This window comes from Kogia breviceps, chromosome 13, assembly GCF_026419965.1.
Source record: "Kogia breviceps isolate mKogBre1 chromosome 13, mKogBre1 haplotype 1, whole genome shotgun sequence".
NCBI classification, from domain to species: Eukaryota; Metazoa; Chordata; class Mammalia; order Artiodactyla; family Physeteridae; genus Kogia; species Kogia breviceps.
Window position 1 is genome coordinate 61,222,112 of NC_081322.1, and position 15,722 is coordinate 61,237,833.

Consider the following 15,722-nt stretch of genomic DNA (forward strand, 5'->3'; position numbering starts at 1 on the left):
AAGTATTCCAGACTGTTGAAATTTTTGACGTTGCTAACAAGTATCTGCAGCAACCTCAGGAGAGCGCAGCGCGGACGCTTTGAAGCTTTCGATGAATAAAGTCTAAAAGAACTAATAAACAAATAAAGCAAGAGCAGCCCTCACCCCCAGCACAGAAAACCACAGAAAATTAAATATCTTTTATGTGTGCCTTTGTAAATTCAGGTATTTTAAGGTTGAATAGTCCTGAGTAGCGTAGGTGGTGGATAGCAGGGCTTTGAGGGAATTCTTGTCTGTTTCTACGTAGGAGACAAAGGTCGCTTCCCCCAACGCTTGACCCCATAGCCTCTCTGCTTGTCCATCCAGAAACGCACAGGTCTGTCCTGACTGCACTCTCCCGCCTTTGAGAAGCTGCACTGGCCCGGCAGCCGGATCCTCCCTCTCCTACGCTCTATTTTGGGGCCCCATGATCTAATGCCCTCGGCAGACCACGCTCTGCAGTTCCAGTCCACCCGCGCCGTGAGGCCACGCAGGGCGATTCCTGCAAGTGTTCGACTGGTGGCCGGGGCGCGAGGCGGGGAAGGCTGGTGGGGGGGGCAGTTAAAGACAAGCCCACGTAAAGGACCCAAAATAACCCACAAGCAGAGAGCCCGCCATCAGACAGGAAGCCAAATAATCCGGGGCGTTGAGCTGCTTTCCCCTCATTCGCAGCGCCGGGCTGCTGGCGCGGAGCCAAGGGTCTGGCGGCGAGGGGCGGGGCGGGGCGGGGCCTACGCGGAGCCTATTAAAGGCGCGGCGGGGCGGTGGGAGCTGAGCGCCCAGGGCCAGGATGGAGCGCGACGGCTGTGTGGGGCTTGGGAGCCGCGGCGGCGAGGGCGGGTGCGGCTCCCGGGAGGGCCCGGCGGGGAACGGCCCCCACCCGGGCCGTTGCTCTGCAGCCGAGGCGCCCGGGGAGCCGCAGGCGGCCTCGTCCCTGCTGGCACCCATGGACCTGGGGGAGGAGCCGCTGGAGAAGGCGGCGCGCGCCCGCACGGCCAAGGACCCCAACACCTATAAAGTGCTCTCGCTGGTAGGTCCCGGCCGGCTTGGCGCGCGGGAGGGCGGGGAGGGCTGCACCCGCTCCTGCGCTCCGAGCGCGCGCGGTCAGCACCTGGAGCCCGGAGAGAGACAGCTTTTGGGTCGCTCCTCTTTGCCTTCTCGCTCTCCTCTGCCGGTTTTTATCGGTGCTCATCACCGCCGAGCCTTCTCTTCCCCGCCGGGGAATAGTTCACTCTCACTTGTATTACTGATGGTCAGAAGGGCCTGTTTATGAAACCAGGTTGTTAACAATCGAGATCTTTAGAAATCCCACCTCTTCTCCCCCCAGGAGAGCACAAGGTTTTTCGTGGGGAAAAATGACCAGCCCGAAAATTGTTGGTGTTAGGAAGGACCGACAAGGAGTTTTTGTTTCGTTTTGTTTTTTTAAATTTTATTTTTTAATTTAATTTTTTACCTCTTTTGGGGGTATCTACGTGCAGTATTGATGACTTTCCTTGCATTAACCGATTCCACTTGAAAAGATTTAACAGAGCTCTTTAAGTTGTATCAGGAACTCTAGAAAATACTTTTTCTCTTGGCTCTGTTTAGGAATTTCCACGCAACTGTTCAGAAATTCCATCAATATTCATGTTATGTGAATGTGAAGAAAAGTTAATGATTCTTCGTCTACTCTTTTAATCATAGGTTACACGGTTTTTGTTGCTAACAGAAGTACTCACTCTCCCTCTGCTATTTTGTCCTGACAGTTGCAGGATCCACAGTCAATTTTATGAAATGTGGCATGGCTTTTCATTCTACATGTATGGTAGGAAGTGCTGGGCTGAGAGTCAGAAGCCTGGATTCTTGCTTTCATGGCCGTTATTAATTGCTGGGGCCTCCTATAACTCTCCCCAAACCTCAATTTCTTCTATGTTAAAATGAGGACAACATCACTTCTATGTGCATCAGATAAGATTATTGTGAGGGTCACTGTGCAACACTGCATGTGGGGGAGTAAATTTTAAAACTACAAGGAGATATAATCATTTTACTGTATTATATGAAAGTGACAGTTCTATGTATAGTGTACCTTAAAGCGTATAATCACATATTATGATTAAACAATGCGGTGTAGAGGATATCTTTTCTGATTTTTGAAATCTTTCCTTTCATAAGCATTTCCATTTTCACTGTGTCTTGAGTATCGTGGAGATGATACAGTGCTCTGAGGAACCAACATTCCTAGACTAAAGAGATGGTGTCATATAATTAGTACTTAAAAATAAGCCTAAGATTCAAAGGGTTAAGTGTCTCAAAACACATACTGTTTGTATCTCAGGATTCATTTCTGCATCATATATCACTGTTTAAGAACACCTGATATTGATGAGAAGTTCGTTTTAGTCTTTTGAGTCACCTTTTCTGTTTTTGTCAATGGAAGACCTTAGCTTTGCAACACTATCTAACTTAGTATCAGTACTTTTCAGTGTTTGGCAGGCATTCAATAATTGTACATCGAATCTGTATGTAACTCCCGTGTGAAATCACTTCTACGTGCCAATCTACAGTCTTGAAAGTTTGGTAAATTGCCAGTTGCTAAATTCCATTTAAAAATCTTTCCTTTTCATTTACCTATAAATCCACAATAGATATCAGCAGAGATCTGCCTTTGGAACATGCATTTCAGTCTTTGACACCTGCAGACAGCTGGTCAAAAAGCATTTCTTTATGCTCTGATGATGCAACTCTGGGCTTTGACATGCAAGTGGCTGTAGTACTTTTACAAGTAGGACAATTATGAATATTTTTTATGCCATTAGGAGGGGTCTCTTGCTGTAACACACGTTGAATTGGACAGAATTCTTACTTCATGACTTCTGATGAAATACAGTGGGCCATTAATGTACACTAAAACTCATGGCTGTATTTTTGAAACTCTCAATTAATGGTTTCAGGTGAAAGTGAAACCTCTTACCCATTCTTCTTTCCCTTCCCTACTTCAATACCCTTCTTCCCTCTAGACTTTCCCAAATGATGCACTTCTAAAGGGAAAAGACTCCAAGAGGAGCTTGACAGTTGTCATCAAATAGCTCTGGGACATGTCTTCTAGAGAGAAGCTGCAATTATGGGATTCCTTTTTCAGGTGAAACATCAGCACACGTTTCATAAACCTGAAGAGATGGGTTGACTCGTTGCATCTGGGATGGGATTACGAGAGCCCAACCACTGAGGTGGTCCTTAGCCACACGGGTGTTATCTAGTCGGATAAACACGAGAGTTGCCTTCTGGAGAGATAGGCAGTGGTGACATGACTGTTGCATTTTTTGAAAGTGTTTCAGATAAACTTAAATGCCGGAGGTATGTGAGAGTAGATGCAGAAGGGACGATCCTTCCCTACCCTGGCTTCTCCCCATTTGATCCCTAGGAAGACCACAGGCTCTGCTCTGAAGGCTTTGGCCCTGGGCTCTGGAAGTACTCATGCCTAGGCACTGAGCCAGACTGTGGAAAACCCCAGAAAGGCAAATAAGTACATGCTTCAGTAGATATGTTGGATCTGGATGCCTTTACCAGTTCCAAGTTAAGTTTTGAACTGAAATGTCAGCTTCCACTGAGGTTGGCCACGGACATTTATTTGAAATAACTTTCCTGTCCCCTGGCAGGTATTTTCCACCATGTTTCAGTACACTTCTCCACTGTACAGTAAGCTCTTCCACGGCATAATTTTGTGTTTGTGGCCTTCTGCTGTCCTTATGAACACATACACCTGTGTGTGTGTTCATAAGGGGCCTTGTGTGTGGGTGGCTGTGAGTGAAGACAACTTTCACCTTTCGAGGAGAGAGTTCTTTGTAAAGTGGCAGAAGTTGCCCTTGTTTGTCAGAAATTTCACTGCGAAAGTTATAAATTCTGTTAGCTTTTCTCTCCCTCTTGCATCGTATCATCTTATCTCTAGAATACAGCATGGAGGATATTCAAGGTGGTCCTCTGCTCTTAGTCTGATTCAGAATTGACATTGCTTTTTGGTTTGTAAAATTTTATATCTGCCCAGCTATAGTTGAACATTTTATTTCAAAAATGAACAGAACATCTTAGGGGCTAGAGACATCTCCTGTTTTCCCTTTATGGTGTTTGTTGCACATGTTCTAATAAGATGTACCCAAGGTTTCTAGGAACCCAGCAAGACTGTTGTGTTTACTTCTGGGCCTAAGATGGTACCTCACACTCAGTGTCAGCTTTTGGTCGAATGAATGAAGTGCACTTTTACTTAGACTGAGTAACACTTTGACTTGGAAAAGGACAAGATGGGAAGACGAAATACACAACTACATACCCATACGGCCAGTTGAAAGTCAGGAATCCAAATATAGATGAATTTATAGAGATGACATTGGGTGTCAATTCAGGAATAAGATCAAACTGGAATATCATTTGTTTAGCACATAGGGAGACGGAAGAGGCAGTGAATGAATGATAAACAAAAGTTCCCAACTAAGGCCAGCATACCGAAGAGGCCAGCAGGGCCTCCATGATAACTTGGATTCAGAATCAAGATCTAGCCACTGGGCACGCCCTCAGAAAGAAACAAGGCAGGTGCAGCCATTTGGCAGGTACAAATAAGGCCATCCTTCAGGTACAAATGGGTCTCCCTTGCTTATACCAAGGCATCTTCTGTTTTGGTGACTTTGCTGTCACACCCCAAATTCAGTCTTTGTGACTCTTGTAGGGAACTGTTTTCTTCAGCATTGCTTTCTGTGACTTCCTTTCTTCTGCTTTGAGTCATATTCTGGTCTTTCTCTCTCTCACCATTTATATTTCAGCTGTTTCTACTTCCTTCATGCAGGCTCTTAGGAATACACAGGCACCCTTTCAACCCTTTAATTTTTTTTCCATTCTATTCCACTTTTTCAGTTACCTCTGGGCACTCAGTTTTGCTGTCTCCTGCCCCATCATATCCTAATCATGACTGTGAATCATGACTCTCCCTAGAACCATGTTGAGAGACATTATGCATTTTGTATAATAAAGATCTGGGGGGCTTCCCTGGTGGCGCAGTGGTTGAGAATCCGCCTGCCGATGCAGGGGATACGGGTTCGTGCCCCGGTCCGGGAGGATCCCACATGCCGCGGAGCGGCTGGGCCCGTGAGCCATGGCCGCTGAGCCTGCGTGTCCGGAGCCTGTGCTCCGCAACGGGAGAGGCCACAACAGTGAGAGGCCCGCATACCGGGAAAAAAAAAAAAATAAATAAAGATCTGGGGACCATTAACCTTTTTAGAATATTTATAGGAATTTTTTATCAGCTTCTTATCTTCCTCCAGGCAAGTCTTTTTCTTAGATATCAGTATTAAAGGCAAATAAAAATAGTTTTAAATTCAGTTTTGTTTTGGAGTTTGATAAATTCCATTGCAAAATATCTGTGTTACTTTTAAGACATAGCAAATGTATTTCATCTGTATTAGGGATATTTTAGACAAGCCAAAGAACTTAATCATGATTCATAACTTTTTGGGAGGGTAGGTAGGGGGAAAACCACTTCAAGTTTCAAACAACATAGGAACAAAAACCTTTTGGAATACAACTTGTAATTAGAGATCTGCCTCTGGTTAAAATAAACATGCCTCCATCAACCATAAAATATCCCCCAAACAACAAAAATAAACAAGGAGGCTTTTAGCAAATGAGCCCAAGGCAGAACATAGATTACTCTTCTAAGTTCTGTGCAACAAGAACTGATATTCAGAGTGCTGACCCAATATGAAAGCCCTTTGGCATCAAACAGGAGCTAAGTTATGTATTTACCAAGGAAAGGAAGTATAATAATATATTTAAAAGGGCTTCTCAAAAGAATGACCAGAATGTTCAGCTAAATATTAACTGGAACATTCTGTTTCCTGAGTGTTTTAATTGTATGAGGTTTGATTACAAGAATTAAGGTATTATCGATAGTATTTTTCACTTTATCCTCCTACTTTGGGTTTTTAGAATAACGTTTGGTGGAAAAGTAGGTGGTAAAAGTTCAGATGATTATTACATAGCACTTTGCACTTTCAGGAGCATTTTCTCTTATATTTTTAATTGATCTTTGACATATCAGCAACTCTGAAATAGGAAAGTATGGTGACAGTCAATCCTACCTTACAGATAAGGAAACTGAGGCTCGCAGAGGTGTTTCTTAAACATTAGGGTGCGTAGGAACCAGCTGGGAACTGTTGAAGACCATAGATTCCAGGGCTCCAATCCCAGAGATTGTGATTTAGAAGATCTGAAATTGTTATGGACTGAAGGTTTGTGTCCCTCCCAAATTCATATGTCAAAGTCCCAACCCACCAATGTGATGATATATGGAAGTGGGGCCTTTCAGAGGTAATTAGATTCAGATGAGGTCATGAGGATGGAACTCTCATGATGGGATTTGTGGCCTTGTAAAAAGGGGAAGAAGAGAGAGAGGAGAGCTGAGCACATGCACCCACCCATAGAGGAAAGGCCATGTGGAGACATAGTGAGAAGGCAGCCATCTGCCAGCCAGGGAAAGAGCCCTCACCAGGAAGCAAATTGGTCAATTCCTTCATCTTGGACTTCTGAGCCTCTAGAACTGTGAGAAGTAAATTTCTGTTATTTAAGTCACCCAGTCTATGGCGTTTTGTTATAGCAACTTGAGCAAAGTAAGTAAGATAGGAATGGATCTAAAGAATCTGTAGTTTTTAAACAAGTACCTCAAGTTGTTCAGATGTAGTTGGTTCAGTTATTCCACTTCTAGAAACAGTGGGTTAAATTTATAGGCATAAGTCACATCATTTGTAAGTAGTGGACTATGATAACTGAAAGGACTTTTAACTACATATTTTTATTCTGGACTAATGGCTAAATGCCCCCCCAACCCCCATTTATTTCCCTTTTATCAGTGTGAAGTCAATAATCATGTTATTGTGAGCTTCCAATGTATACAGATTTGGGGGAAAGTGACTTTCTTCTTAATCTGCGTTTCCTTCTTAATATATCTTTAGATGTACTACAACAGGAAAATAGAGTCATGATAGTCGTTTTGGAGTGAGTGAATTTTCGCAGGCATATCTCATTTGTGGGTCAATCATTTTCTCACCATACCTGAGGACTTCACACAGATGTAGACGGCAAATATCCTGTCACTGATGTGGTTTGAGACCCTTAAAGATCACTCTATCTTGGTTTTCAGGGAATAGTCCTGAGAAAGTATTGGGCTGGCCAAAAAGTTCATTCGGTTAATGAATATGTTGTTCAATAAAGTTCTTGGTGAAAATGAAAAATGTCTTTTATGTTTACTTAAAACCAAAGGAACTTTTTGGCCAGCCCAATAGTTTATTCCTAGAGCTGATTTCTTTCCCTTGATAAGTTTTTTGGCATTAGCAAGCATCTGGAGCCTTTGATCTCTCATGGAGAGAGAGAACTGAAAAACTCAACAGTGTTTTTATGATGCTATTATACAATAAAATAAATTTAGCTATTATTACGTGATTTTTTTTTTTTTTTTTTCCAAATAGAGTTTCATATTACTCCAGAGTACGTGTCAAGTGATTTGGGATAAATATGTTTAGAAACAAAACGCAAGACAGGTAGAACAAAGCTTCAGCCAGAGTATTTCAAGCAACAGTTCTCAAAGTGTGCTCTGTAAATCCCTGAGGGGTTCTTAAGAGCCTTCCAAGGGGACTGTGAAGTCTAAACCATTTGAACATTAATAGACATTATTCACCCTTCTCACTGTGCTGCCATTTACACTGCTGGAAAACTGCTTGCCCCTCAGCAGGAGTCAGGGCAGTGGCACTAATTGTACAAGTCCTCATGCATCTGCAGTTAAAACCGAAAAAGCCAGTTTCACTTAATGAAGAAGTAAAAATGTCCTCAATGAAGCAGATTTTATTAAATTTGAACCTAAATTACCTTCCTTTTTAATATTCTGCATGACAACATTGGAAGTCTGCCTTTAGCACGTCTGCTGCAGCCTGAAGTACTGTTGTTTTCTGGAGGGAAAGCAGTTGAGCTGCTGTTTGAGTTGTGAGCTGAACTAGCTGCCTTTTTCATGGAACACCATTTTTATTGGAAAGAGCAGCTGACAAACCAGTGATTCAGACTTGGGTATTTGGCACATACTTTCGTAAAAATGAAAAGTATTAGCTTGTCACTTCCAGGAAAACAAAATGAGGTACCTGCTGCCTGTGATAGAATTCGATCTTTTAGGTAAAAATTGAAATTTTGGAGAACTTGTTTCTGCCACTGTAGGTTTGACAGCATCCCAATCCTTAAAAGATTTTTCTGACGAAATAGATGGAGATAGTAAGGAATGTGATTTTTTTCATCTGGTACGATGACATGTGTCAACATTTGAAAGAAATATGTAGCTCAGTGAACCAGTATTTTCCAAAGGACCAATGGATGATTTACAAAATTATGCATGGGTGTAAGTTCCAATCAAACTGCAAGATAGACTAATGAATTTTAATATAATGGTATGAAAAGTTCATTAATATTGTTTCAAGTTTCATGTTGCATTTCGTGTTTAAGATATTATAACTAAGAATTTTAGTCTAGTTTTAAATAAGAATGTACACAATTATCTGAAAAGGCTTCTTAGGGTCCTCAGTAATTTTTAAGAGTATAAAGGGATTCTGAAACAAACAGTTTTGAGAATATCTGCTTTAAGGAAAGGTGTGTTCATTCAATACTATTTTTAGTACTAGGGAGAGAGGGAAAGGAAATTAGGCATATAAAAAGAATCCGCTATTTACAACAGTTCTATCTTTAGGTAAGGTCCTTTATGGATTTCAAAATACTTTTTCATCTACCACCTGGTTTGGTCCAAACCACAGCTCTGCCATTATCTCCATGTTAGACATGAAAAAATCAAGCTTAGAGAAATTAAGGGGGCTTTCCAAGATCACAAAACTAGTATAATAATTCTCTTAATCTCATTACTGTAGCTTATTGAGAAATAAAGTCAGACAGAATTGGGTTTAAATCCTGGTACTGTTATTTGCTGGTTTTGAAGGTAGGCAAATAACTTAAATTTCCTGAATATCAGCTTCCACAACCATAAGATAGGCTTGATAAAACCCTGTTTGGTGTTGTTAGGAGAATTAAATTAGATAAACTATACAAAGTGGCACATAGTTTGCCCTGAATAAGTGGTCATTTTTCTTGTTAATTTTGATAAGCTTCAGTGTTACTGAATCTTTAAATTTTTCCTTATTCAGAAGACACTTTACATCTTTGCTACCCAAAGTGTGGTCTGTAGACTAGCATATCAGCATCATCTCCTTGGAACTTTTACAGAATGCAGACTCTTGGGCCCCACCCCAGACCTACCATACCAGAATCTATATTTTCACAATTGAACTTTGAGGTACAGCACTCCATAGGGCTATGAGGAGGCACAGAAGGTGCCCCAACCTGGATTTCTTTAGCTGGGGGTTCCAGTCAACCCTTATCCTGCCATTGACTTCATACATATTGCTATGATTTAAAAAAAAAAATTACTGAATGTTCCTTACTGACCTCAACTGTGTTAGCGTTGGGTGGAAGTGGTGCTGCTGCTGGTTGCATTTGCCCCTTTCCTTCCTTGAACTTAAGAGGCACATTGATTAAAGTAGCCCCACCACTTTTGTCGTGTCTACAGGACATTTCATACACAGTCTGTTTGTTTCTTCAAATTGCCTTTCCTTACCCTGCCTTGGCTTGTCCTTTAATTGTTCTTTATTGCTGTCTGCTGTGCCAGTCTTCTGCCTTTGCTGTGATCTGATAACGCTCCAGTGTTCTTTCCAATTCAACCATCCATCTATCAGAGTATCAAGTAGATTTCACTTTACATTGCTCCATCAGTAGAACTCTTCAATTAAGTTTCCACTTCAGTACATTCTCAACAATCTACAGTATACTTGACATAATACCGAAACAAAGGAGTCTTAGACCAGGGCTTTTTCAGGTGGTGTTGAGATGTTGAGTCAGGTTTGATGTCTTTGGCACAGAGTTTACTCCATAATACTTCATCGTCCAAACACAGTGGCTTCCTATAAAGTGCCACCCAGCACCATTTAGATTAGAAACTTCCGAGACCAGGAGAAATAGGTGAATGAAGTATATTCAGGTGGGAAGGGTGTGGGTTAGGAGCACTGTGAATAGACTGTTGATCTTTTCTCTTTTTGGATTAACCAGAGAAACAGTACAAAACAACTCTGCTTGTACACTATTTAAATACCTTAGTGATCAGCTCACAGGGAGTAAATGTGAAGAATGTTGACATAGGAAAGTATCTATGCCTTTGTCATTTCTTGGAAACTTTCAAAGGAAAAGAGAACATTGATTTTTCTGGGAAGCTTCAGAGATTTTGAGAGACGGGTCATGTGAAGGGTCCTAAACTTGGAGTCAAAAGAATTATTTGCTGTGTGACCTTTGAGCAGTGGTTTCACTTTCTGTGACCATAATATGAGGGTTTGGGATTAGGTGGATTTCTTCTAGGTTTTAAATCTTTGTATAGAGAGCTTATAATATTTTCCCTTTGTTATAAAGATACTACGTATTGCAGAAATTTCAGAAAGTATAAAAAAAGTATAAAGGAGAAAGTAAAGATTGTGTACTTGTTATTACTATTTTGGTTTTTTCCTCTCAGGACTTTTCTATGTGTATGTATCACTTTTTTTTTAAACAATAATGGGATCATGCTGCATATACTGTTCTATTTTCTTTTTTAACTTATATTTCCATTATGAGATTTTCCCATTGCTAGATGCCTTTTTTAAAAAAATTTTTTCATTTTTGGCTGTGTCAGATCTTAGTTGTGGCACGCAGGATCTTCGTTGATGCACGTGGGATCTTTCATTGCAGCGTGCGTGCTCTTCCTTGCGGTGCGCAGGCTTCTCTCTAGTTGTGGCGTGCAGCTTTTCTCTTCTCTATTTGTGGCGCATGGCTCCAGAGTGCCTGAGCTCTGTAGTTTGTGGCACGCAGGTTCTCTAGTTGAGGTGCACGGGCTCAGTATTTGTGGCACTCGGGCTTAGTTGTCCTGCGGCATGGGGGATCTTAGTTCCCCAACCAGGGATTGAACCCTCATCCCCTGCATTGGAAGGCGGATTCTTTACCACTGGACCACCAGGGAAGTCCTGCTAGACAGCTTTTTAATGCACCTTTCATGAATGGGATTTTGAGGCTTTTATCAACTTTAGTTCATGGGGTAATCTTTTTTTTTTTTTTTTTTTTTTTTTTGTGGTACGCGGGCCTGTCACTGCTGTGGCCTCTCCCGTGGCAGAGCACAGGCTCCGGACGCGCAGGCTCAGCGGCCATGGCTCACGGGCCCAGCCGCTCCGCGGCACGTGGGATCCTCCCAGACCGGGGCACGAACCCGCATCCCCTGCATCGGCAGGCGGACTCTCAACCACTGCGCCACCAGGGAAGCCCCATGGGGTAATCTTTGAAAGCATCTCTACTCATACCTCAGACATAATCATTCCCCAAGAATTTAAATATTTTTTAGGGCACAGTTTTTGATTCATTCATCCCTCAACTCCATCTCCATTGCCTGTGTCTCCTCTTATGGTTTGATTATTAGTTTTCTGAAAATAATTACTTCCTTGCACTTTATTTCCGCTCAGAATTTCTCAGAGACTGCCACAACACATGTGGGAAATTGTGTCCTCCTAAATGCACTCTTCTTTTCAGCCTTATGTCTCATTACTCAAGTAACAGTGTTACCGCTTGAGGGCTTAACACAGCTTCATCCATTCATAGCAATCCTGCAGGCCTGGGACACATATGTGTAGCCATTTGTTAGTCCATATTTGTCAGGCATTCAGAGCAGACCCATCACATCGTAAGTGCTGTGTGTTTGTTGAATTCCCATATGCCTCTATTGAGTTTACTCTATGTCAGACCCTATGTTAAGCCCTTTATCTGCTTAATTGGCACAGTTGTGTGAGGCAGGAGGGAGCAGACGTGTTGGCTGGTGAGTGAGTCTGGTATGGAGCTCACACCTCAGGGGACTCTATGTCCCATATGTTATAGGGGACTCGCACATATTATATGCATAACTTGGATTTAGAAGTTCAAAGGGTTCAAGTTATTTTTCAACTTCTGCTCTGGTGGTACTTTGCCAATTTAGAGGGTCAGAAAGGGTCTCAATATGCCTGTCTCACAAAAGTTCCAGCTGTGTTGCAACACACCTTCCATTACAGCTCAGATTTTTACTGTTCACCAGATACACTTTATAGGGACCATTTCTTTTCTCTACCCCAGAAGTGGTCTTTCACCTCCTTTCTTCTCACCCAACACCAGGTACCCCCTGGGATCCAACTGAATTTATCCTCCCAAAGGAAACGCTCCTTTACTTCTCTTTGGCTTGTATCCCCTGTCCCTGGATCACTTAACCGCATATGCCACTTAATCATATAAAGGCCGTAGAGCTGAGTGGTTAAGGGCCAGGCTGCTGGACTTGAATCCTGTCTCTGCCCATAACTGTTGTGTGTCCTTGGTCAAGTCCCTTAACTTCACTATGCCTCAGTCTCCTCACCTGTAAAATGGAGATAATAATAGTAGCTACTTCACAGGTTTGTTTTGAGGGTTATATGAATTAATCTATGTAAACTAATTAGAAAAGTGCCTGAAAGATAGTAGAGGCTAGATTAGGGGTTATTGTTATTATTATGGTTATGGTTAGTAACTTTTTCAACAAATATTTAGAGTTCCTATTGTGTGGGCAGTAATGGTCAAGAGGCTGGGGGCTAAATGGTGGTGAGGGGAGACTCCTTGTTCTCCTGGTCCATCCCCACAGGACTGGATATTTATCAAAAAGTCCTGCAAGAGTGTCTCTCACTGCAGCTCTGATTGGTGCTGCCTAGAAATTATATGCAGGGCTGTGAGAGGGGGTAGTGAGGGGAAGTTTGCTTAGTCAGAGAGGTCTAAGAAGGTGTCCAGGAGGAAGTAACAGGCAAGCAGAAGAGGATTCTGAGGGGAGGCAGCAGCACATACAAAGGGCCTGGGGTAGCAGGGAGCATGGCGTGACCCAGAATTGGGAGATGACCAAGTAGCTGGTAGGCAGAGAGATGTGTGATGGGTGATGAGGCAGGAAAGGTAGTCAGGGGCCAGGTCCAGGCAGGGCCTTGCAGACCATCTTAGGGCTTTGGGGTTTTGTTTTAAGAGCAATTGAAAAATCACTGACATATTTTTCTGTTTGCTTGGTTTTGTTTCCACTTTTGTTCATAGTGACAAAGTCTCATTTACATTTTGGAAAGGTCATTTTAGCTTTAGCGGCAAGAACAAGTTAAAGAGAGCATGTTGGGTGTAGAAAGAGCACCGTCTTATTTTTTTACTTGGCTATTTCATAACTACTTTCTCTTTTCTACTAGATTTTAAAGTTTCACATGTGACTATGCAAATTAAAATTTGCATGAATTAAAGTTAAAAAGCTTAAAAAGGAATTCATTTCCTCATCATGCTGGCCACTTTTTAAGTGCTCAGCAGTGATGTGCTGGTACCAGCCTGTAGGGCAGCACAGACAGAGGGAACATTTTATCATCTTAAAAACTTGCCAAAGATGGTGATATCATAGGGCTTTTTACTTTTATGTTTATTTTTCCAGCAAGTAATAATGAAAATGTGCATAAAACAAATGTTGTTTGTTGAAGAAGCATTTGTTAGAAGAAAAGAAGTTGCTTAAGAGAGTTAAGTTGTGAATGTTTTTACAAATATAATTTTAAGATTCCTTATCCAAATGAATGCATGTAATTTTGTTGACTTAAGCCTAAATATACACATTAAAAGGTGACACATTTCTAAAATTATGGTTCCCTCCTAAATTATAAACCTCTATGTCCATTACCAGATTTTAAGTTCTGTCTTTAAGTTGCCACTGTAATTGTGATTGAGTGTAATTGTGATTGAGTACCTAACCACTGGGTCTTTAAAGAAAGTAAATGGTCATTTTAATCTCCCTGTTAATCCTATTCTCTGTCCTCAGGAAGAATACCAAAAATCCTCTGGAAGTTATCTTTTTGTTGTCTATTTACACTGAGCTCATTTTTCAAGAATAAATGCAAGGTGCTCTAGTCATTATGTTCCAAAACTTATTTCAGAAAAAAACTAGAAATAAATCACATAAACTTGACTGAACATGATGTTCTTTCTCTTTTTCTGTTTCTTCGTCTCTGACCTACCACCTGCATAGGCAGGACACCTGCCTAGGCAAGAAAAGCACTGTCGTTTAGACAAAGCCCATAGCCCTTTACCTCTTAGTCCATCTGTTTCATCCTCCGCCTGGGGGTGGCAAGGGCAGTCCTGTACCATTAATAAACTGGTTTCCTCTCTTTCCTGTCTTATGAGCTAAAACAAAATTTAAAACATTTTTTCCTAAAATGACTTAATACTCCTTTTATTTAGTGAGTCATGTCTTTGTTGATTGTAGCTTCTAAGGAAACAAACTATTTTCAGGATTATTTTGGCAGTGCTTTTTTTCCCCCCCTTGATATCCAACTGAAGCAAGATCTAATTACAATATGTTTTGCCTCTAGGAGACTGAGGATTAAAAACAAGTAAACTCTCAGAATGAAAAGTTCTTTGCCTATATTTAATTTAGCTACATTTATGCCTTGGGGTATATGTATGTGTATGTCTGATATCTGATCATTTGCTATACGGCCAATTAGAAAAATAAAAGTCCATACCTGGTAGTTTAATCAAGAGAATTTAATATAAGAAACCAGTTACAAAGGTGTTGGAAGAGCTGAAAGTCAAATATTGGAAGAGCCGAAAGCCAAATGGGATGGTATGGCAATGTGGCAACCCAGGGAATAGTACCAGAAAGAAGCTTGTACTACCTTGAGGGCAGGAAAGGCAAAGGGAAAAGCTGATGAAATCCAGAGCTGGCAGCCAGGACTTCCCTGTAGGACCTGGGACCCTGGAGAGATGCAGCCCCTGCCAGGGGTCCTGTCTGAGGTTAGTTAGAACAGGGAAGATGTATTCTGACTTCTCCTGTCTTCCCACCCTCTAATCTTCTGTCAGTGTTTCCCATTGGCTTATCCTGGTCTGATGCTGGAGCTAGAGAGCCTGGGTAATAAATATACTGATATTTACTAAGACATCATTTCTCTGAGATAGAAGCTCAGGAGAAAGACAGTGTCAGAGTTTGGGTTTCTCAGGAAACCGACTCTGAGATGGAGACTGGCATCCCAGGGGTTTTATCAGGTGTGCCCTTGAGATCAGCTTCTATGGAAGGAAAAGGACTGTGGGGAGGGTGAGGTGAGCTGTGAGGCAGTCTCTCAGTGGAGGCCTCCGCCCAGTCTGTGAGCTCTTCCTCCTAGCATGACCATTTAGAGCTGTCCAGGAGGGAGTTGGCTTTCCTGGGAAGGGGTGTGGCATTGGGCAAGTGCTCTCTTCAGCTGAGGCAGGCCCTGCCAGCTGGCACCCCCAGCAGCCAGGGGAGTAATTCCTTCCTTTCCGAAGGCAAATCCAGGCAGCTTATCACGGTCTCCACCACTGAACGGCGGCAGATGTGAAAGCAGCGTCTGCACATTGTTTAGTTTTAAAAATCATATAGCACTGAAATATATAAAGCGGAGGTTCAGCTTTTTCACTTAACAGTACCATGTATTGTTTAAATGGGTCCATATCCCAACCTATGGCTCTAACTAAATTTAAAAATATATATATTTTAAAGAATTTATTGATAAACTAAGAAATGCTTATGAAATAGTATTACATGCAAAAAAGAAAAATTATGT

At 41.9% G+C, this 15,722-nt stretch overlaps 1 protein-coding gene across 1 annotated transcript in view; it reads left to right on the top strand.

Annotated features, from left to right (window-relative positions):
* The first annotated feature begins 808 nt into the window (after positions 1-808).
* ENPP1 (ectonucleotide pyrophosphatase/phosphodiesterase 1) overlaps positions 809-15,722 on the top strand; it is a 63,296-nt gene continuing 48,382 nt past the window's right edge. Inside the window, exon 1 of the mRNA XM_059083082.2 lies at positions 809-1,048. Within this exon, the coding sequence (XP_058939065.1) occupies positions 809-1,048 (240 nt within the window). The remainder of the gene's footprint in view (positions 1,049-15,722) is intronic.